Source organism: Pollachius pollachius, assembly GCF_949987615.1.
Source record: "Pollachius pollachius genome assembly, chromosome: 16".
NCBI classification, from domain to species: domain Eukaryota; kingdom Metazoa; phylum Chordata; class Actinopteri; order Gadiformes; family Gadidae; genus Pollachius; species Pollachius pollachius.
In genome coordinates, this window is record NC_136949.1 from 6363932 (window position 1) to 6386439 (window position 22508).

Sequence of the window (22508 nt, forward strand, 5' to 3'; positions counted from 1 at the left end):
CTTAACTCGACTGACCAGGTCAGCGAAAACATTTTAGGGCGCAACCACTCACTTTATCAACATCGTGAGGAGGGAAAGGAGAGAGAGAGAGAGAGAGAGAGAGAGAGAGAGAGAGAGAGAGAGGGAGGAAATAAAAGACAAAAGTCAAAGAGGAGAGAGAAAAAAAAACAGATCTCTGAAAATATTGTTTTATTCGTAGAATCTTTTTTTCTCTTCTTTTTTGCAATGAGCAAAAAGTCTTTCAGTCATCACGGTCCAATTTCATATCAAATGGAAGTCCAAACCACACACGGGCCTCGCGGGTTCCTCCTCGCGCAGAGCAGCATTGCTGCACGGGGGAATCTGAGCCAAAGACCATAAGCCCCGAGACACATTTCCATCCTACTCTCTGGTTGGACAATGAACAACTTTTTTTTGTATTTTTTAATTCTATTTTTTTTTATGTGAACTTTGAACTCTGGATGGAAATGGGAAATGGGTGATCTGGGGGCCTGGGGGTGGAAGGGGGTGGATGGGGGTTGGCCAAGGTTATTGACCATGGCCGGCCCGGCCGGGAAGCTGGTTTTCATCGGAGCGCTAATGGCTCTCTGCAGGCTAATCAGGGCTGATTGGACCGCTGGATAAATACTGTCTCCGCCCGTAAGATCAAGCGTAACCTAAGACAAGACCAATACGCACAGACCGAGAGCTAACAGCTAGGGGCGAAAACATACAGCAGTCTGCGCTTGGGTCGAAATACATTCCCCCCAGCGCGTAAAATCAGAGACAATTGGCACCTACAATTTAAATTTTGTTTCTCTTCCTCTTGTTTCGTTTCTTTCCAAATCATGGCATGTGGTCAACAAAATCGAATTTCGTTATTCTAAAATGAAACTCCCAGAATTCAGGAGACATCAATAGACGGATCTGTTGAAAGTTGACAGCTGTCGATCAAAATCAATTCTGTGATTGCGTTGGTTGTTGTTCACATCTGAACCAACACAACAAGTCATGTCCCCTGCCCCTTATTATTACCCATTCAACTCACGGAAAGAAAAAGAAAAAAAAATCTTTAACATTTAACAATTAACAATCGCATCTGCATTAAACAGCATTTGTAGGGGTAAATTGTTGATTAGCTATCTGCATGATTAAAATCCATTTAACACACAATCAGTATGCTCGCTTGAATCATGAATTAATCAGAGTAATCGAATGAATACATGATGACTGCTGGAGTCAGACGTGTAGTTAAAGGAATAAATTAAAGCGGTACAGGAAGGTGGTGTCAAGGTTTGGCTGCAGACCTTTGCGGGCGGATACGTGCATAAGACCCCATTACAACAGAGCGCGGTTAGAAACACACATTACACGGAATAAAACCCAAGCTCGTTAGAGACTTGTCATGTGTAACCTGTAATCTGCAACATAACTACTCTTATAAATAAATGTCTTCATATTTCATTTCCAAATTTCATCGATGCTCTTATGCTTCACTGTTGCAGTAACAGGGGGCCAAGCCACTGGAAAATAAAGCACATCCGTGCCACTATGCATGGGAGGGGCTGCTGATGTAGGAGGATCTGTTGTGATTTACTACAGCAAAAAAAGCTAAAAAGAGCATGACCATGACGTAAAACACGACCTCAAAAGAAACCCAAGCTTTTGTTCTGTTTGAGCTCAACGACCGTGTGGATCAGCCGTCGTTGCCGGTCTGTTTGTTTCGCGTCGTTGACGCATTTTGTCCGTGCGATGTCGCTCTGTCGCTCGGTCGCTTGGTCACCCGGTTACTTGGCCAGCCGCTTCGCCACGTCCTTGTAGGCGGTCTGGATCTCGGCGTCGACTGCGCACGTGTTGGTGAACTCATCGCGCGTGTACGCGTTCTTCAGGTACCGCAGCACGCCCGTCAGGTCGGCGGGGATGTTGTAGTCGCGGTACTTCTTAGCGACGACCTGATGGAGCGAGCGAGGGAGGAGAGGATGAGAGGGAGAGGAATGGAGAAGGAGAGGAGGATGAGGAGGAGAGGAAATTAAAGATCAAGAAGAATAAGAAGAGGAAGAGGGAGGGAGAGAAAGAGAAGGAGAATGAAGAACAACTATAAAGTAGAAAAATAACAAAATTACGAAAGTAAGCAAGCAGTTTACAAACGACTTACTTCAGGTAACAGAGTCGCAAGAACACAGTTTATTAAGTTAGTTCCTTTTTAACAAACTTAGTTCATTTTTTAAAGGCCAACTTTTTTAACCTGGCCTTTAAACATGTCAAAAACGGACTGTGAAACTCCCAGTAACTTAGTGGCAGCCATTGACAAGTAACTTACTGTAAAAACAAATCACAGTATTATAACTTTAAAACACAGTAATAGCCAAGTACTGTATATTTGGTTACACTAGTAGTGTGTTAACGATCAAATAAAACACAGTAATTAAGTGTGCAGAAACACAGCAAATAACCAGCCATTTTTTTTACAGTGTATATATATATATAACTACTGTATAAACTGTAAATAGAACTAGCTCTTATTCCCAGGGTGGTTTGGACCCCCTGCCCCCCCCACCTTGACGATGTGGAGCTTGGGCAGCAGGTTGCAGTCGGCCAGGGTGAGCTCGTCCCCGTCCAGGAAGCCGCGGCTGGAGCCCTTCTCCTCCTCCATGCTGTCGGCGTCGATCTCCTCGGGCAGCGGGCTGCTCAGGTAGTCGTCCAGCTTTTTCAGGGCCTTGGTCAGCCCCTTCTCCAGCGCTGAGCGCGCACACACACACACACACACACACACACACACACACAACAACACATAGGCATAAACACACATGAATACACACACAGACACACATACATGAAGACACACACACACACACACACACACACACACACAGGCTTAAACACACAGACACACATACATGAACACACGCACAGCCACATGCTTAAGCACGTGAACACACACACAGACACGGATGAACGGCATAAACACACACACAGACGCAAGGACACACAGACACACAGACACACACACACACACAAACTTGTTGTTGTTTACTTCAGCACTCGTGGGGACCGACCCAGGGGTCACCACCTTTGCGGGACACTATGTTATTCATAAAATGTAATGTTACGTTGGAAAGGTATTCGATGAGGATTGTCCTTGTCAAGGTGGCAAAATGACAACCATGCATCCACTAATTTGTCATTAGTGGATGACAACCATGCATCCACTAATTTGTCATTAGTGGATGCATGGTTGTCATTTTGCCACCTTGACAAGGACAATCCTCATCGAATACCTTTCCAACGTAACATTACATTACGCATCCACTAATGACAAATTAGTGGATGCATTAGCAAACATGATGGATGGATTAGCAAACATGTACATTCAACAGGTTATATTTCTCGGTGGTCATTTGCCGGCAGTAGAAGAAACGTTCACTAGGGGGAAGCACAGCAGATCTAACCGGTCCCGTTCGGAAATATTGACTGTTGCTACCACCTAGTGGCGGAACACAGACATGGCAGGCTGCCTCGGCCCTGGCTGCCAATGAGCTTATCCATCCTCACAAAGCGCTGCGTGTGTACAGTGTACCATATCTAGATCATCCTTTCACGCCTGTCTTCCCGCACGAGCCAACGCCACCTCCGCTTATGTGTGATTATGTGTGTGCGTCTGTGTGAGTGTTTGTGTGTGCGTGTGCCCACCGGCGTTGGCATCAGGCTTGGTGTTCTTGATGAAAGCAGAGAACTTGGCGAAGATGTCATTTCCTGCTGTGTTGGACTCCCTCTGCCTGGCTGCTAGCCTGGGATACCTGGGAGAGAGAGAGAGAGAGAGAGAGAGAGAGAGAGAGAGAGAGAGAGAGAGAGAGGGAGAGAGAGAGCAGTAACACATGAGCCATCTGGACAACATTAAAACACCTGGATGCACGCTCTGAGAGAGAGCGAGAGCGAGACATGGAAACATGGTTCAAGGAAGCAGTGACTTGGCTATGTGTGTGATCTGTGTGCATTCGACAAATGAGGGATAGCATTTGTGGGATGAAAGAAAAAAAAAGACCCTGGCGTGAATAACATGGCAGTAAAATAAAGACTTCTCTCACACACGGGGCTGACACTTTGGTTTGATTCATAGAAACAACTAACTCCTGGCGAACACTGATTCATGGCTGATTTATTCTAGACTAAATGGAATAGCCATTCTCTCTTTCTTCTATCCATACTTTGTGCTTATTTTTTACAACTTTTTACGAGCTTGTATACACCAGCAATGATTGTTGGATATGCCCTAGCCTCCTACTGTTAGTAAAACGTTGACGGAAGAACTCATGTCTCAGCAGGTAAGAAACAAATCAGGAAAGACTTTACTGTTATTTATACTACGACTGACGTTGGGCTTTTAATTGTGTAGGCGGCTGGGGTCTTTTACTTTGGAGGAGCAAGCATTTCCTCCAGGAACTCCTCGATCTTGTTGATGTCCGTCTTGACTTCGCCGTTGTAGGTCAGGAACGGGGGGTGTGTGCCGGGAGCCAGGTTATGCAAATCGGCGGGTTTCCTATAAGAAGAGCAGCGTCAGAGTAAGTACGTGTGTGTGTTCCTTATTAACTTGATGTGGTGTGTGTGTGTGTGTGTGTTTTGTGTGTGTGTGTGTGTGTGTGTGTGTGTGTGTGTGTGTGTGTGTGTGTGTGTGTGTGTGTGTGTGTGTGTGTGTGTGTGTGTGTGTGTGTGTGTGCGTGCGTGTGTGCGTGCGTGCGTGTGTGCGTGTGTGTTTGACGCCCTGCCTCTTGAGGTCCACCGTAGTGACGTTGAACACAACCCCTTTCAGCCACAGGATCATGAAGAGTCTCTGGGAGAAAGGACAGTTCCCGATGCTCTCTCCATCGCTGCCAGCCTGTACTCAACACACACACAACCACACACGCACACACACACACACACACACACACACACACACACACACACACACACACACCAAACACATGCACACACACACATGCACACACACAGGATTACTGTAACACGCCATAAGGGCCAGCGCGTCTGCTCTGTAGCCCCACCATGGGTCTTTATCCATCACCACAAATGTCTCTCTCTTGCATTCTCTCTGTCCCTCTATTTCACACACGCACACACACACACACACACACACACACACACACACGCACGCACAAAGCGGGGCCAAAACCACCTAGTCTTTGCTTCCACACACTCTCACAAACACAATGAACAGGAATCTATCTCGACATACACAAATCGAAAACAAATATCCTGATCTTAAAATGATTCGGATCACTGACAGCCTCTGCTTGGATTAAAGATGGATTGATGCGTACGGTAGGATAATATTATTAGTCGCACAGTACAGCAGTATTACATTTGAATAATGGTCAATTTGAATACAAAGCAAAGTCAGTCAAATATCCATTTTCCATTTTATGGAAATTCATATTGATATGAAATATGACATGATATTTTATTTATATACTTACGTATTAATGTCTTTACACATTTATTATTATTATGTATTAATGTATTTATCTATAATTGCATTGAACATTAGGGGATATGGGATAGGATTTGGTGCCCAGGGTTTAATCTGAGCAGCTCATCATTGGGGGAACAAGGCTTCACCAGGGATCTGAAGGTCTTTGTGGCCAGCGACTAATGTGATAAACGATGCCGCATCAGACTAAAATGTGGCCATAGTCCTCACAGGGAAACTGACCGGTCTGTTTTGCTGACCAGCTCCACCGCAGGTCATAAACAAAGCCACGGTTGGGATCCCGACGGGGGGGCTCTGCTGAGAACATAACTCAATCATGGTGACCGTACGACCAGGTGTCCAGTGTATAAATGGTCTGCATTGGTCCGTATACTTTCTTATGTTGCGTGGGGACATGGACCATAGTCCTCATTTTGGGAGTGACTACGAGGCTAAAGGGATGAACGAACGGGTCATGGGATGGATGCCCTGAGTTACCCGCCAGTCACCCCTTGTTTTGACTCGGTTCACAATGATCTTCACATCACACGTGAGGGCAGCAGGAAACACGATCGTCAGCTCTTGGTACCAACTGGGAAGTCTGATCCACTCGTCCAACATCTGGGGGGTCAACACGTCCGCTGGGGGTCAAATTTGTGCCCTTTATGCATCTTCTGTGCTCAGAATGTCATGATCCAGAATCCGATTAAATAATTAGAAGCGAGTTATTAAGCAAAGCACCATTTAATTATAATAACCCTCAACAAAACTTTAACCAATTATGAAGACCGGCAGAATTTGATACTACATCACTTTAACGACAATTAGTGCAAATTATAAATCGTTTTTAGTTTATCAAGAGGCACCTATTTTTATAATAACAACCTATTATTAAAAAGAATGGTGGAATTTCATAGAACTACAGTCCTTCTATTAGGGGTAGCAGCATTGTTTCACTCCTAAGGCTACTCCCATGTTTTTTTGTGCACACAGGGGCCTAGCACAGACACCTGATCAGGTGGACCTACTGAATAATACATTGTGCTTCCATTAGCAGGTTCAGCGCCCAGTAGGGCAGGGGTTCACAGATCCTGGGGGGACATGTCCCATGTTCGGGGGGGGGGGGGGGGAGACAGCACACAGGTCAATGCCCACTGGGTTAAGTCAACCGGGGATGTTATTGACTAGGTTTGGCCTGGGTTGTCGTGGCTTATTTGAGCGGTGTTGGGTGAAAACACAACTGTCTGTGTTTAGGACTTTGCGGAAGAGAGGGAATTGGCTCCTGAGCTACGATGTGTGACTTGCTTTTCCATGTTATTGATTTATTCCTGGCTGCGTAACAAATCTATCGTAACATTATTTCGATTGAAATAATAATGAAATCAATGTTAATCAATGTTGTCATTTTCCCTCCCCCTTTCACATACCCTACAGCCTAGCATCCAAACCACACAAAATGTTTTTGTTTTTTCTTTCTTTCAGCAACAGTTTAAAAATAAACCCAACATGTTAGTGAGCATATATTGGTAGCATACATAACAGGGTGACCACAGCTCTTGCTAGCAAACACCGGAAAGCGGCCGTGTTCATCCAAAAGTAGCTGAGCCAACTGTATACGTTTGCCAGCCATTGACTGAGCGGTCTGCTGGAGTCTGCTCGGGGCTCTGTGTGTGTGTATTGTGGTGTTTCTGGACTGAATGGGGGAAAAACAATAACCAGCTGTCCTTGATAATAGCCAATCAACATCTAGAACCCAGGGGGGACAAAACACTGTCTCACATACACACACACACACACACACTCACGCACATGCACACAAAAGGCATTGCGTGTGGGCGAGCGAGCACAGAGATACACAAACACAAGCACCCACACATGAGGCAAGTAACAATCCATCCATCTATCCATCCATTCATGGACTCATCTATCATCCATCAACCCACCTGCCCATCCCTCCCTCCATGCCTCCATCCATCCATTCATCTATCCATCCAGCCCTCCATCCCTCCTCCGATCCATTCATCAGTGTCTACCCCAGGTCATATTACTATGGGCATTGGTCCAGGTTCTGTCTATCAGCACTAGTGGACCAGCATACGTGTTTGGGGAACGTAGGAAACCATAGTACCCAGGGAAGACCCACAGAGACAGGCCCAATCTCAGGTGTTTCACCCTGGATTTCTGAAGCTCTGAGACTACCCACTGTAGGCCACCTTAGCACCAACTCCAAGCCCTATAAACTCTACAGGTGAATGTGACAGTGTATACTACTACAGCTGTACACAATGGCAGGTTTCTCTTCTGTACGATTTTCACATATGAATATGAAACCCCAGGACTAAGCTCACAAGAGTGATTCTTTATACTAAGAAAAGTCAACAAATATATCCTTGAAACTCATGATACTAGTAAAGCATGCAGTAAAATATATCATTATAATTCTTGCCTCCTGCCATCGAAGCAACCTGTGTTATTATAAACCTTTGTCCTAGCCAGAGACTTACAGCTCTGTACAGAAGTGTTTATTACATACGCTGATTACTTATTCACTTTACAATTTGATTACTCCCATCCACTGGTAGACTTTATTCAAAGTGCTGCTAGCCTAGAAACATATTTCCATTGTGTGTTGGGGATATCAAATGTTCATCATGTGGCATTAGGGAATCAGTTGTTAGGAACATTCACATCATTCATCTAGGTCAGATCTCTGATGGCCACCTGGAGAGACCTTTATGTGTTGCTGCTGCCATGAAAACCCCAAATGCTCTTTGAAACCTCAGCCGTACATAGAAGTTAAAATAAACATTTGCCTAAGAGTATATGGGGTGAAAATATAAAATCATATATACAGAGAAAAACCTAAATCAATTGTCGACAACTACTCCCGTTTTCGGAGCTGCCCGATTCGGTTAGAAAGTGTCTTGTAGTGGAAAGGCTGTGATGCAATCTAATTGTCTTGATGATCCTCCCTGACTTTAGTGCCCCCCTCTGGGGACCTGACTACTGGCTACCAAACTAGCGGGTTGGCTGATTCCACCTGCCGCGCAAGCTAATTGGCTCGTCCTCCATGTTCTCTCACCTGTGTACAGTTCACCTGCCTCAGGTACTTTTCATCGCCTCTACCATTCCCCTAGAGACAGGTGGGGGGGTTGTTAAACAACATGGGCTGTAAGAGTATTAAAAACAACACGCTGGTACATTACGTAGCGATTTAAGAACAATGCTGCAGTCACTGTGGGGGCAGATCTGAGTTAATTTAACAGCTCTGTACTAAACATATTAAGTTTAGTAGAACTTAGTTTAGTAGAGCTCAGCAGAATTGGGTTAGTTTACAAGATCTATATGCTCTGTACTAAAGGTATGAAGTTTGATGCACACCTATCCTTATTAACTTCCACCTTGGTTCCACCAACTTTATTATTTTGCTTTACAAAGGTTTATGCACTATCAACCGAATGCTAAGACTAAAGCAATAGATACAATCAGGGAGAACGATGCCATAAGAAAAGGTTGATCGTGTGTAAACGATAGGGACCAAGCAGTGGCCCATGATGAACACATTGTGCCCTGGATGGCTCGTGGTTACAGCGTCAGGGATCGCTGTCACCCTCGCACACGCTCCGTCCGGCCCTCAGCCCGGCCCCGGTGTAACCCGACCAGAGCTATTAGGTTGCACACACTTTCCAATACACACACACACACACACACACACACACACACACACACACACACACCACCGACCGGCTCCCTGTATCCCCTATGGAGACCATAGGAATGATGTAGAATAAACTCCACCACAACAGCACCACGACCCCTCAACTCATCTCTTGTCTTACCTTGACAAAGAGCTCAATCTCCGGCTCTCTGTCCGGATCATCACAAGACATGGTGCCCGGTGCTGCCCTGCTCACAGCCTTTCCGGTGACGTTCTAAACACAGCCCTACACAAGCCTAAAGTCCTCCGATTCAGCGCGGGAAAGGTCTACATCCTCGATCAAGGGGAAATCCTTGAGTGCTTGTTCCTTGATCTTGGAATGACAGCAATGCGTTCCTTCAGCCGCTGCTAATAAGTCCCTTTACGGACTTCCTCCTATCCCTAGACTCTGGCTCCTCTTGCCCCGGGTTTTTGGTCTCCTGTACAGGTGAAGCGGGGAGACGGGATCCAGACGCAGGTGAAGCAGGTGGTGGTGCGGGACAGGGGACGGAGCCCTGGGCTTTGATTTGGTCGGAAAGCAGGGCTACAGCTGTGGACTGGAGCTGCCTGCTCACTGACAGGCAGTGCTGAACAGGTGTCACCCTGAGGGAGGGAGGGAGGGAGGGAGGGAGGGGGGGAGGGAGGGGGGGAGGGGGGGAGGGGGGGGAGGGGGGTGGGGGCGGGTGGAGCCCTGTTGCACTGAACCGGCTTCTTATTTCAGTTATATTTTCTTCTTCTTACCAAAGTCTATACTTTTGGTTCTGCACTGTTGTGCGTGAGCAAAGTCCATAAAAATATAAAAAAGAATAGTCAACTTTATTTGGCCAATGATTTGTGTACAGTGTGTGGTGCGTGTGTGTGTGTGTGTGTGTGTGTGTGTGTGCGTGTGTGTGTGTGTGTGTGTGTGTGTGTGTGTTTGCACGTGTGCCTGCATGTGTGTGTGTGTGTGTGTGTGCGTTTAGGTTATGTTTTCTTTTCACCAATGAAAAACCTGAGGAAGCCTTCTGTGTGAATTATTGATGCTATGCTTTGGTTTTAACAAGACTTATTTTGGTTTAAAATTGTATCTTGTAAGAGCTAATATATATCTACTTAACTGAAGCACATCATAAAACCAATAATAACCTCATGCCCATATAATTACAATACGAAAGATAATGTACTATACCAATGATATAATTGTAAGAGTTTGCAGTTTTCCCAAGAGGAATCCTATAAACATAATGCGTCAGGGCTGGTGGGACTGGTCAACCGGAGCTGTAATTACTTGAACCCTTTCTAAATACACAACAGCGCCCTCTCCTGGCAGACATATTAAAGGGACGCACAGAATTACCTTCTCACTCCTAATTGCTCCTTTATATGGGGAGTAGAAAAATTCATATAACTTCTATTCCTGTACTGGAGCTTCACAAATGACACTTCATATGCAAAGCACTCTGTCCACTGACTTGTAATATAATTTTCGAGATGAGCCATCCTAATTGCTTAAAGCATATCTTGGTTGGTTGCCTAGGTGATGGGTAAAACTATAATTTCCCTATTTTTACTGGAACAAAATGTATTCAGACAAATTCGATCTTCAGTTTGAATGGAATCAAAAAGGACCATAAATGAAAATAACCACAAAAGGCTATCAGAAACTAATGTGTATGACCGTAGATCAAAAATGCAGTAATCTCAGTTGGGGAACATTTTTTAAGAAAAGGTGAAAATGTTCAGAACCACCTTTACCTCGTCAAACTGTTAAGGCTAATCATTCACCCGCCTGTCAATCAGTAACAGAAGAACCTCTGTCTCTCCTGGGCCGCATAGACAAGGGTCTTTGAACCCTTCTGGGCTAAATCCGAACAATACTTCTGGGTCAGCTATCTCATTGAGCTAAAGGTCAGCGCTGTGTGGATGTGCACAGACTATCCTGACAGAAACGGCATAACCTTGAGGTCACAGGAGTAAAACTAGTTAAATATTTAAACCACAATGTCTGTTTTATAAAATATGACAGGAGAAATAGGGTTGTGTTGTGCAGCCATGCAGGTCTTACGTGAAAAACCGCATTGTTAACTAATCTTTTTTTTGATCTAAGGGGATAGGCAAATATCATGGGTTCACTGTTATCAGAGAACAGGTATATAAGCTATAGGCTTGATAAACCTGTCACCATATCCAAGAACTTTATCATTGCAGCTATAGACACTAATGCATCTTGAACACTACACACGTTTTAATATTATATTAAATTGGACCTCAACTGTTCAGCTTGTTATGCTTCCATTTTGTCTGTCCATTACGTCACCCATTACCCTCCTTATGACCCCTGGGAAGAAGGATCCCTCTTTCTGCGTTGTCTCCCTTGATGATTAAGGGAGGTTATTTTTTATTATGGGGATTATGGGGGGGGGGGGGTTAAGAGGGTTGTCATAAAATGTGGCAGCCTGTGAAACCCTTTGAGACTGTCACTAATCCTATATGTGTTTTGATATTGGATAGGTATATCAAAATATACTTATCTTGAATTGTATAATCACTCACCCACCCAAGCCTCATACGGATCTTTCTTAATCAAACACACGCATTTCAAACCAAACTGCTTAATAATAGCAGGTAAGAATCGTTACTCAGTGCCGGTTTACATCCAAGTTCTGTTCAAATTACTTTTAAGTATTCAGTCCAGAAAGCAAGAGCTATAGCTTATGGCTACACGTTTGAATGTAATGGGTGTTTGGAATCTGACCCAACCCACCTGTTTGAAGCCTCTTATACTGGAAGGACATAACAAGGGTGTGTAGAAGCACATATTTTCAATCTGTAAAGGTGATTAGCCCCTTTGAAGTGATTTTTTTTTCATATTTGTAGTGGGATGTAAGTGACTTCATCTGTAAATGATTCAGCATTTTACAGTTTACTATTGAAACTACCACATTCATGGTTAGAGGCATATTTTATCTAACTTACTTAATATTATTTCTGAAATCTGATGCATATCTATGAACGCGTGAATTACATCATTAGCTTTAAAAGCAGAGTTGACATGAAACTTGGAGAGAATCGCATTCACCCTGACTTTGTCACACTCTCCCAATCAGCAAAGTGACCCCTGTGTGAGCAGATTACAGAGAGAGGCCGGCTATCGGAATAACAGGAAAACACACAATAGCATTTACTCAAGCGTAGGGTTTCTATGGTCACCTGTATGGTGACCAGGTTAATTATTACATTAAACCGCAGGTAAAAAAAAAACATGTCAAAGACAAGTGGGCTCCAGACTCAAAGGCAAACTTTACACACTTTTTTTTTCACTTTCTTCTACTTTCTCTACTTCATATTCAGTAAAGTAGCTTACTTTGTGTTGCCATGTTGCTTAATAAATCACGTCCACTTCCTGAATGAGACACTCCATGGTAACCAATAGCCCAAATGACCTTAGGCTTAGTCAACGTTGGCCTAAAGGTCATGCCTTTTCCTCTATATTTTCCCCTAATGTATTTACGCTAAGGACGTCCCCTGTCTTTGTTACAATTACATAATTCATTTGACGCATGGTTACATATTGTCTCAATAATAAATCGAAATATTGTGTTTGATATTGGTATTAGATAAATGATGGACAACCTTTTTGTTCGGTTGGGGTTGGGGTTTTGGTGTGGTGTGGTGTTTGGAAATCGTTTTATAATAGTTTTTATATTTACCTTGACAAAAAGAGATATGTCGGGCTGTTCGGGGTCTTCCGCCGGAGCCGCGCTGGTTTCGTCCAACGTGTCGTTCTCCAGACTTGCGAGGCTGAATCCGCTGGTCTCCTCCGCCTCCGCCTGCTCAGCGTCGGGAACGCATGCCACCACCGTCACATCTTGTTCTTGTTCTTCCACAGTTTCTGCCATTACGAGGGGGATCGGAGGATCTTCGCACGGATCCCCGTGTGCCTCGGAAGATGCTGAGGAGGACCGTCTCGAGCCGGTACCCTCTCCATCTCCTACCGCCTCCTCCCCACCATCCGTCAATCGCAGTTCCTCCACCTTCGCCTCCACTTGTGAATCCTCCACCATTGCCTCCGCTTGTGGCTCCTCCACCTTCGTCTCCACTTGTGAGTCCTCCACCATTGCCTCCGCTTGTGGCTCCTCCACCTTCGTCTCTGCTTGTGGCTCCTCCACCTGCGCCTCTACTTGTAGCTCCTCCACCTTTGCCTCTTCTTGTGGCTCCTCCACCTTCACCTCTTGGTCCTCCTGCGCCTTCGCATCCACTTGTTGCTCCACCTGCGCCTCGACTTGTTGCTCCTCCACCTGCGCCTCCACTTGTTGCTCCTCCACCTGCGCCTCCACTTGTTGCTCGACCTTCACCTCCATTTGTGGCTCCTCCACCTTCGCCTCTACTTGTTGCTCCACCTGCCCCTCCTCGTCCACTTTGATGGTGTCTCTGGTGTCTATGCAGTCGGGCGATGAGCGCTTCTCTTCTTCCACTTCGACTGGAGGAGCGCTGGTCTGATCTTCCTCGCTGTTGGGCTCTCTCACCTCCTGGGCGTCTTCTGGGTTCTTCTCGCACACCGGCGCTGGGTTCTTGTGATGATCCGCTGGTTTTTCAGAAATATTGATTTCATCATCGATCCTCTCGCATGCGTCCTCCATGTTCGTTGGGTTATGCTGATGTGAAAGTAGAAACCTGTGATTCAGTTATCTGCATAAGTGGTAGTGAAGCGGTCAAACTAAGGCGAATCAAAGTCACACACGCGCTAACACACTCAAACGCCTGTCACCGAATGCGCACACGGTCGAATTCCAGAGATAACTTACACGAGAACTTTGAGCGTTCGAGTTAACAGGTGATTTATGCAAATCAAGGGGGCTTGGCTGTCTTAATGGTCCCGCCTCCCCGCACACACATAAACACATCGACCATTGGGATCAATTAAAACGAAGGATATCGTTACTTGGTTTCAAATTTGTATTTTATTTCTGACCAGATCGATTGATTAACAGTGCAAAGAAATCCAATTAATCTGTGGGTAAATATTCAATTCAAGGTTAACGGTCAACTGACAATCTACTTTTAATGCATGGGTATATTTGGTTAATTCTCATAAAATTAGCATTTTTATATAAATATCAATCTAACTTAGCAAAAAGTATATCACAGTGGTGTCTGTCCTTTTTGGCACAGGTTATGTGTTATGCATTTTAAACTTCAACCAATTAATTTGAAAATATTTTTTTCTTTTACAAAATAGTAAAGAATTAAGACCGGCAGAATTAGATACTACATTACGATAGTGCTAATCATAAAGCTATTTTTTATCCAGAGGCACCTATCTTTATAATAATTACCTATTATAAAAAAAATGGCGGCTACAGACAAGCAGTGCAAATGACACATGACCCTAAAGCATCCTGTCACCACCCTTGCGTTTCGTTTTCCATTTCGATCCTTTTAGTGCAAATCAGGGGAACAGCTCCTGCAAATGATGCCTATCCAGTCTTCTCAACCAAACAACCAAAACACTTTTTCAATCACCTTATACGACAAAATACTGACCATTGCACTTCACAGTTCACCAAAAAATGGCTGTGGTAAATGACAGCCAAAGCACAAACACATGGGCAACAACAACTATCTTCAGTACAGAAATATGCCCGAGAACACCAAAAAAAAACTCTGAAAACAAACAATGCATGTCCAACAGACAAACAAACGAACGATTGCACACTTTAGAGATATGTCGAGTGCGAAGTTAAAAGGCAAACGGTAAATAAAAGGAACGATACTCAACCGAGCAAAGGAAAGGCGTCCTAAAAATACCACTGAATGAACAAATTGTGGCATAAATAAATAAAAGCTTAGCTTGGGTATTTTCGTACCAATTTACATCTCTGGTTAACATAACAATTGAAAGATGTCTCCTAGGACAAAGCAGGCAAGGAGCCGTTCAAGTGTAGTTGTACCTTCGGGTTCAAAGCGGCTAGGTTACTACATACCGGAATCACATGTTGTATATGTATGTAATGGCATTTTATACATTGGTCAAATAAGGAGATAAAACTGCGAACGTTGAGATGAAAGAGGGCAACCAATAACCCCAAATAAAAACACATTCAAAGGAGGGCAATTGGTGAGTCCTAAGTAAAGGTTTTGCTCTCAAATCCCGTCCTGTCCCAGAATACCCTAGCCACCCTTGGATCCACACTCATAGGCAGGCTGCATTCAATACCGCGGTGTCCCCTCAATAACAGCAAACCAAACAAGCTTTTTATTCTTAATACTACAACACAAAGATAACATTAATAATAGTAGCTAGCGATGAGTGGGGCCAGGGAAGGGCTTAGGAACTGCTTCCGGTCGAGGCAGAACTTTTAATTTTACACCCTCCGCGTTTATTTTTGTTTTGTCGTAAATCTACCGTTTTGCCTCCGCCGGCGCTCCCTTCTACAAGTGGAGGTCTTCCTGCAGCAGCGGCTGGGACATCTCCCTGCTCTGCATGGGCAGCCTCGGGAGCTGCTTTAGCGTCACCTGCTTGACAAACACCATGAGGAAGCCCAGCACCATCACCACCCCCAGCAGGGAGCCCACCGTGGGGGCATAGGAGTAGCCCGGGGTGACCCCTCCTGGCGGGTGACCGATGCTGGGGCTGCCGCTGGCGCCGACGGGGCCGGCTAAGGGGGCCGGGAAGGGCCCCACCGCGAGGAGGTCCTGGACGTTTGCCAGGGAGCCGTTGTTGGGCAGGGGCCGCAGGGCCAGGATGTGACACATCAGGGGGTAGAGGTCGACGGAGCGCATGGAGTGCTTCACGTAGTTCTGCCGGAAGGCGGGGCCCCGGGCCAGGAACACGGGGTGCATGCTGGGTAACGAGTTGTTGTAGCCGTGGTTCCCCACTGAGAAAAGAAGAGAGAATGGGCCCGTTAAAATCCGTTAAAAGTACATCCAGTAGCTGACTGACACTAGTCCACAAGGATATCCACTGACACGCACAATCTACCGTAAACGCAAGGCCTTGGTTACACTTGTTGTTTCTGTGTATGTGTTTGCAATTGATAGCTGCATAGTTGTTTCCGATGCCTTAGGGGGCGCTCTACGGCACCTGTTAAGTGTAACCTGTAACATTGTTCTCCCCAGAGTAAATCAGAGATAATTGGATATCATTGTCTCGACCTGAATCCCTGTGTCACTCCATTACCAAGGTATTCATATATTATAATATAATAACATAATGTAAATTGGCGATGACTGTATTGTCATGAATTCTACTCAAAAAGTCATGAAAGTCATGCTGAGATTGAATTTTAGATGACAAACAACATCATCCACAACAACATCCACACTAACGTGCAGAAGTAGCTCATCAAGCAAAGGTCGCAGTTGGAAAAGAGGTGAGTTGGCAGAAAGGCCAGCCCGGCCAGAAAGTGAAAAATAGAACATCCTATTACTAAGAAGTTATCCATATATTATAATAAGAACATAATAGTTTCATTGCAACTTTAATCATCCGATCACGGCTGGACCACCACCATAACCACCACCATAACCACGCCCCATGCCTACACTGAGCCTGCCAGGATTCTCGCGGTATGGCTGGTATGAAAAGGCCGCTACCAATATTTTGGCAATAGAAGATGGATGAAAAAAAGCCATTGATGTTTAATTGAGACTCGGTAACACGTCTGCTTTATGGTCGGATGCCACTGTCTGTTACAGACTGAAATACATGCAAGTCAAGGCGGTCTGAATTTTCTCCGATATCTCAGTGATTTACTACATGAATTGACTGCTCCCTCACTGCATGCCATTACAAAAAGAAACGACAACATAAGGGTTTTATCTTCCACCCAGAGGCATTTCATTATACCAGGAAGTATTTCTGCGGGGAAAGCGAAATCCGACCGCAGGTCATGCCCCCCGAGTTCACATTCAAGTGTCAAGTGTGGACGTCAGAACAGTTTGTATAGTTTGATTCCACAAACAAAGCCTGACATTAAATAGGACACATTTATCAAAGATGAATGTTTCGACTGTAATATTCGGTGGCGTTTTAACAATGTTTAGGAATTAATATTGTTGAAGAAAGATTATTCCCAAACAAAGAATAGACATCTTGTGTAAAATCTTTTGTTTTTTTTGTAAATCTCAGAGCTCATTTGAGTGTGCTCTGATCCATGGCGAGCTCCATGTGCGCTATTCTTAGCTTGTGCAGACAGATAGCTGAAACAGAGAAAAGATAACGAATCAGAACTACAACTCCCATATCAAGCTTAAGAAGGGGGACCCAATATACATTTCCTATTTGGTAGAACGTTTTTCATCCCAAGGGTCCTGCAGCTATAGCACCCAACGCCAAATGCATTGGGTGCGCTGGGGAATCAAACACCCCACAGCGGAAGCATCAGGCACCAGGCACACAGTGTGAATGTCTGTTCATATTTGCAGCGTGACCCAAAACATAAATAGAGTCACATTGTTTTAACAGAGCAAAGCAGACAGAGCTCAAATGAAGCGCCGCTGTATTTGATTGCTTGCTGTGTACAGGAGCCAAGTCTACTTTGGACCTGAATATTCAGAAACACTATTTCAGGTCTGACTCTTGTCCCGACAGAGACTTGTGCTTTAGAGCCATGCCACACACGGACAACATCAAAGGAGGCCTCGATTCAACACATGCATAAGGAGGACCGGGGCTGGTGTAACGTACACATGAAGGTCCCGCTCCTGTTCTGTACAATGGTCCAGCCCTCCTCCGCCTCCAGGAGAATGGGCATGATCCGGTCATTGTGTCTGTAGTGAAAGTATTCTGGGATGTCCTCTTTCTTGTACACATTCAGGTGAGGGTTGACTTCTAGCAGGGAACTGTACACCTCCTCCAGCCTCCCTGAAGGAGGAAGAACATCCACTGGGGTTAATGTTGTTGTGCGGGGCAACAGTGCTGGGTTACAGGTGATCCAGTGGCCTGGGAAGCAGGAACTAGAAATGACAAAATACTGACAACGAGCCTGGGCCAAGAAGGAAACCAGACCCCACTAACACAACAACTGGCTGGAAACATAGCCCTCAATTTCATTTATATCTGTTAATCAACAACATATGTTGGATGCCTATTATCCACTTGGCTGAACATAAGTGCTATAACAATGGTTAATGAATGGCGCATGAATAAGAGATAGATTGTAACATTTTCTACTTCAAAAAGGGAAATGACTATACCGCAGATATCTGCATGGACGTTCAGACTTCTGAGCAGACAATACAATATCTAAAAGGGGGCTGCAAGTATTATTTGAATAATTTATTAGAAAAAGCATGGCCATCTGTCAGCTATTGGCAAGTGAAATGCGCTGGGGGAATATGTCTGAGCCCGCCTCTGTATGAGCCCATTTCGGATTTTAGACAGCTCCAGGCCCATTACTGACCAATCTCTTCCCTGATTGGTTCAGGGAATCTATGTTGCCTGTCAATCACACATGTCAACGGCGGTGAGGGAGGGGGGGGGGGGGGGGATTACATTTTTGGGATGTTTACTTTCAAAATCAGGCACTTATTTTCCAATCCTTTCTGCTATTTACCACTCTCAAACCTGACGACAACCAAACGACAGCACCTTTAAATTTCACTAAGAGAATGTATTCCTTTAAACACGAGGGGGCTGCAAGGAACTAAGAGTTACACCATACGTCGTTGTTGTTGCTGCTCCAGAGCCTCTCCTATTGTGAGGGTATTCTGAAACCAGCTAAAGGCGTACCTTCTTTGGGCAGCAGCGCCACCACTGGGCTCTTGTCCACCCAGGTGTACCAATCCCTGCTAACGTACTGGTCCAGCTCTATGATCTTGTCCGGGAACAGCTGGGTCATGCCATGGTCGCTGGTCACGATGAGGTTCAGCCTCTCGTACAGGCCCGCCTTCTTCAGCTCGTTGCGCAGGAAGCCCAGCTTCTCGTCGATGTCCACGATCACCGCGTCCATCAGGGGGCTCTCGGGACCCAGGTTGTGGCCGCTCTCGTCCGGCTCCTCCCAGTACAGCACCCCGAAGTCCACCGCCTGCTCTTCAGGCGCCGTGAACCACTCTATGAGCTTCCTCGCGCGGTCCTCGAACAGCACCGAGGCGTTGTAGTCGAGGTAGCGCGTGGGGTACTCCCCGTGGATCTTCACGTCCGACCCCGGCCACATGGCCGCCCCACTGCGGCCTCCCGCCCTCTGATTGGTCACCCACAGTGGCACCCCCTGCTCCCACCAGCGCGGGTCGTAGATGCTGTCCGTCTCCATGGAGAAGGAGCGGTTGAGCGCGGGGTCGAACATCTCGTTGGCCACGATGCCGTGCGACTCTGCGTTCAGGCCCGTGACCAGGCTGTAGTGGTCGGGGAAGGTCTTGGTGATGTAGGCGTTCTCCACCACCTCCACCTTCACGCCCTCCCGCTTCAGGGCCAGGAAGTTGGGCGTGGGCACGCGGTTCACATAGTCCCAGCGGAAGCCGTCGAAGGACAGGAGCAGTAGCCTGGGCTTGTCCGCCGCGCCCTCGTCCCCGCCGCCGTGGTCCTTGCGTCGGTGATGGCCGGCGTTCTGCAGCCACACCGGGGCTACCAGGAGGGCCCAGAGGCAAAACAGGTAGCAGGGGGCTCCACTCAGAAAGCAGCTCCGCATGGTGGAGCTGGTGTCGAAGGACTGATGCCCAGCTAGTCACTGGAGGTGAAGGGTATTCTCGTAGGGTATAGTCCCGTCCGTACGCCTGTTGATGAGACACATGTCACCCACACATGTTGACAGTCAACATTCTGCTTTCCTTTAGCCCTACGTAGAAGGGGCAGGATAGACCTTCTTACGGTTACATTTACAAAAAAGGTAAAACTGTATCGTCAGGACACAGGAATTGGCAGGCTAATGACGTCATAGACTTGTTTGGCAGATTATCGATGTCGCGATTGCGTAGTAATTTAAGAGCAACAAAAACAAAATATCGATAGATCTATATTTATATGCTCTTCACAGAAGGCGGAAACATGTATTGAATATCTGCGACAATACCAAATGCTAAAGGAGACACAGACGAGGAAGATGTTGTTAGCAAACAAGGCTATGCTAAAAAGCACCAGTTCCTCACGAAACCACAGAACAAAAGAGCACAATGAGATCGAATGACGTCCGTTCAAAACAAAGACACTGAATCGCCACTGTCAGACGACATGCCACCAGCCGTCACGGTCAATCGTAACGCAAACTAACGCCATGTCAACAACGTAGCATACCTTGTTATCCTAATCTGCACGTCCCCTGCTTTGCTCTGCACACAAAGATAAACAGTCAGGCCGGTTAGTTCTGCATAAGGAAGTCCCGCCTATTTACAGGGTTATAACCTCAAATCCAAAAAAAACGAAAAAACCCACACTGGTGTTCTTTACGGAAAAGCGATTGACATATGCATCCCCCGAAATGCATACAGCTGATATCGGAGTTGCATAGTACTGAATCTCATTGCGATGCACTGTGTGAGCAGGTTGCAATGATGTAATGCAGGAGGAGAGGAGGAGGGGCAGGGTAGAGAGGCTGGGAGTTGGTGGGGGCTTGTTGTCTGCTGTTATAAATAGAAATCGTATGCGAGTTGGCTAGAAATGAATGTCACAGAAATGCATGAGTATTCTATAGGTTTTATGGTAAGGTTGTATAGGATATGTGCATTATAGGCATTGCTATATATTGTCAAAAAAACAACGCAACACGTAGGATTCAGTCAGGGCAAATAAATAAATAATAATATTTGACCACGAGATGTCAGTCCAGTACTGTCTCGGAGAGACAGAGCTTTGAGTCCAGCTACATCATTTCGAGAGTAGTTAGAGGGACTCTGTCGCATTCACTTCATCTAAAATATTTCACCTATTTGAGATTACGTTATTTTGTTTATGTTGGTAAAATATTATTGTTTGAAGTAGTAGGCTACCCTTTTGTATTCGTTTTTATATAGGCCTATACAGGGGCGAGGCTAGCCCATTTTTAGGGGTGCTGAAGCACCCCTAAAAAGGGTCTCAGCACCCCTAAAACTTGGGAGTAAGAAATGTTATTCTAAAAATTATATTTGTTCGTCTTTGAAATTGTTAAATAATGTCCAAAACATAAAATCTTTTGAGTTAGTTGAACCAATGTTAAAATTATGAAGTTATTTTTCAATAGAAATATTTTTTGTTTTTGTGTGAAAAAAGGGTGGGTGGTGTGGCAGTGGGGCTCATTGAGTGCTCAGCACCTCTAAAGCTCTGACCCTAGAATCGCCCCTGGGCCTATATATAGGCCTATATAAAAACGTAAAACGTAAAAATGTCGGTGGGGGGGTAATAACATGTTAATATATTAACATGTTATTACCCCATGACATCTAAAAGTAGATTATTTTATTTCTGGGCACATATTAGAAGATAGATTGTATGTGATTGACAGAGCTACCCATCTTCAGAGGGTGGTGTAACTTAACTACAATCTGATGTCCTGGGCTAGGTTGTTGTCTCTTTGTATTCCCCTTATGACCTCACAGTATTTAATACTCCTTTCCACAGCCCCTCAAGAATGCCTGTATTGGATGTTTAGCCTTCTTTGGTATATAAATACAATAACTGATTTTTTTCTCAGTGTCTTTCAACTAAGATGATTTGATTGATCATCTTTTCGTCACAGATTGATGCTTCTGCATGGCTACTCCCACTTGTGATGTCAAGAACAGATCGATTTTGCCGGACCTGTTAAAACTGATAAAATAGCAGGAATTCGTTGGATGGATTAGGGCAAAATGGATTTCTTGTTGTGTCATTGTCCTTTCACTGACCACTAAATTTGATTGCACAAATCGTACACATCTGCATCAGAGTCTTCCCAGACAATGTGGGACAGTGTAACACAATTTGTATTTTGATTCCTCCAGCAATAAGTTAACCTTGTTGATCAGTATTCCACAAACATACAATTTACATCCAATAAAAGTTTAAAGGTTAGCAGATAAAGGATAAAAAAAATCAAATTTTCCAATGAGGATCCTATTTATTAAACAGACACTTGCATTTAGAGACACACTAAATATCTGTCACTGTGAGTAAAACACATATTGTGTAAATAGAAGTAAAGTGTGTGCACTGGTAAAGCTTGTGTGTATGTGGCTTCTCTGTGTGCAACAAGTATATTTCTCTTTCTATGACCATGTTAGTGTGCTTACGTGGTTGTGAATTTCCACATGTGTGTGTAGTTTTTCCCAGTGTCATTGCACGTGTGTGAATCCCTGTATGTGTGTGGATGCATGTGTCCCTGTATGTGTGCATGTGTGTGTATGCACGTGTGCATTTGGCCCTGTATGTGTGTTTGTTATTAGGTGCCTGTGCGTGTGTCTGTGTATATTTCTATGTGTCTGTGTCTCTTTGTGTTTCCT

The 22508-nt window shown here is 45.1% G+C and overlaps 2 protein-coding genes across 3 annotated transcripts; both read right to left on the reverse strand.

The window, feature by feature from the left end:
• Positions 1-235: 235 nt before the first annotated feature.
• On the reverse strand, positions 236-13849 carry clic5b (chloride intracellular channel 5b). Of its 2 annotated transcripts, none has more exons than XM_079753483.1 (6): positions 12830-13849; positions 4743-4852; positions 4391-4516; positions 3670-3776; positions 2537-2718; positions 236-1931 (listed from the first exon to the last, which is right to left on the reverse strand). In XM_079753483.1, the coding sequence occupies exons 1-6, from the start codon at positions 13757-13759 to the stop codon at positions 1767-1769; spliced, it is 1620 nt and encodes a 539-aa protein (XP_079609609.1). In that variant the 5' UTR covers positions 13760-13849; the 3' UTR covers positions 236-1766. The 2 variants fall into 2 exon arrangements, with proteins under 2 accessions (XP_079609609.1, XP_079609610.1); XM_079753484.1 differs by lacking the exon at positions 12830-13849 and adding an exon at positions 9283-9719.
• A 212-nt stretch (positions 13850-14061) lies between these two features.
• Positions 14062-20554, reverse strand: enpp5 (ectonucleotide pyrophosphatase/phosphodiesterase 5). Its single transcript, XM_079753487.1, has 4 exons — positions 20350-20554; positions 18853-19832; positions 17809-17985; positions 14062-15997 (listed from the first exon to the last, which is right to left on the reverse strand). The coding sequence occupies exons 2-4, from the start codon at positions 19745-19747 to the stop codon at positions 15552-15554; spliced, it is 1518 nt and encodes a 505-aa protein (XP_079609613.1). The 5' UTR covers positions 19748-19832; positions 20350-20554; the 3' UTR covers positions 14062-15551.
• Between the last annotated feature and the right edge of the window lie 1954 nt (positions 20555-22508).

Coding starts and splice junctions, on each gene's coding strand:
- clic5b (XM_079753483.1), bottom strand. CDS start 13,759: ATGGAGGACGCATGCGAGAGGATCGATGATGAAATCAATATTTCTGAA. Junction 4,853..12,829: donor ACATATCTCTTTTTGTCAAG/GTAAATATAAAA, acceptor TGTTGAGTACAG/GCTGGCAGCGATGGAGAGAG. Junction 4,517..4,742: donor ACTACGGTGGACCTCAAGAG/GCAGGGCGTCAA, acceptor CTCTTCTTATAG/GAAACCCGCCGATTTGCATA.
- enpp5 (XM_079753487.1), bottom strand. CDS start 19,747: ATGCGGAGCTGCTTTCTGAGTGGAGCCCCCTGCTACCTGTTTTGCCTC. Junction 17,986..18,852: donor GGCGCTGCTGCCCAAAGAAG/GTACGCCTTTAG, acceptor TTCCTCCTTCAG/GGAGGCTGGAGGAGGTGTAC. Junction 15,998..17,808: donor CAGGAGCGGGACCTTCATGT/GTACGTTACACC, acceptor TTCTTTTCTCAG/TGGGGAACCACGGCTACAAC.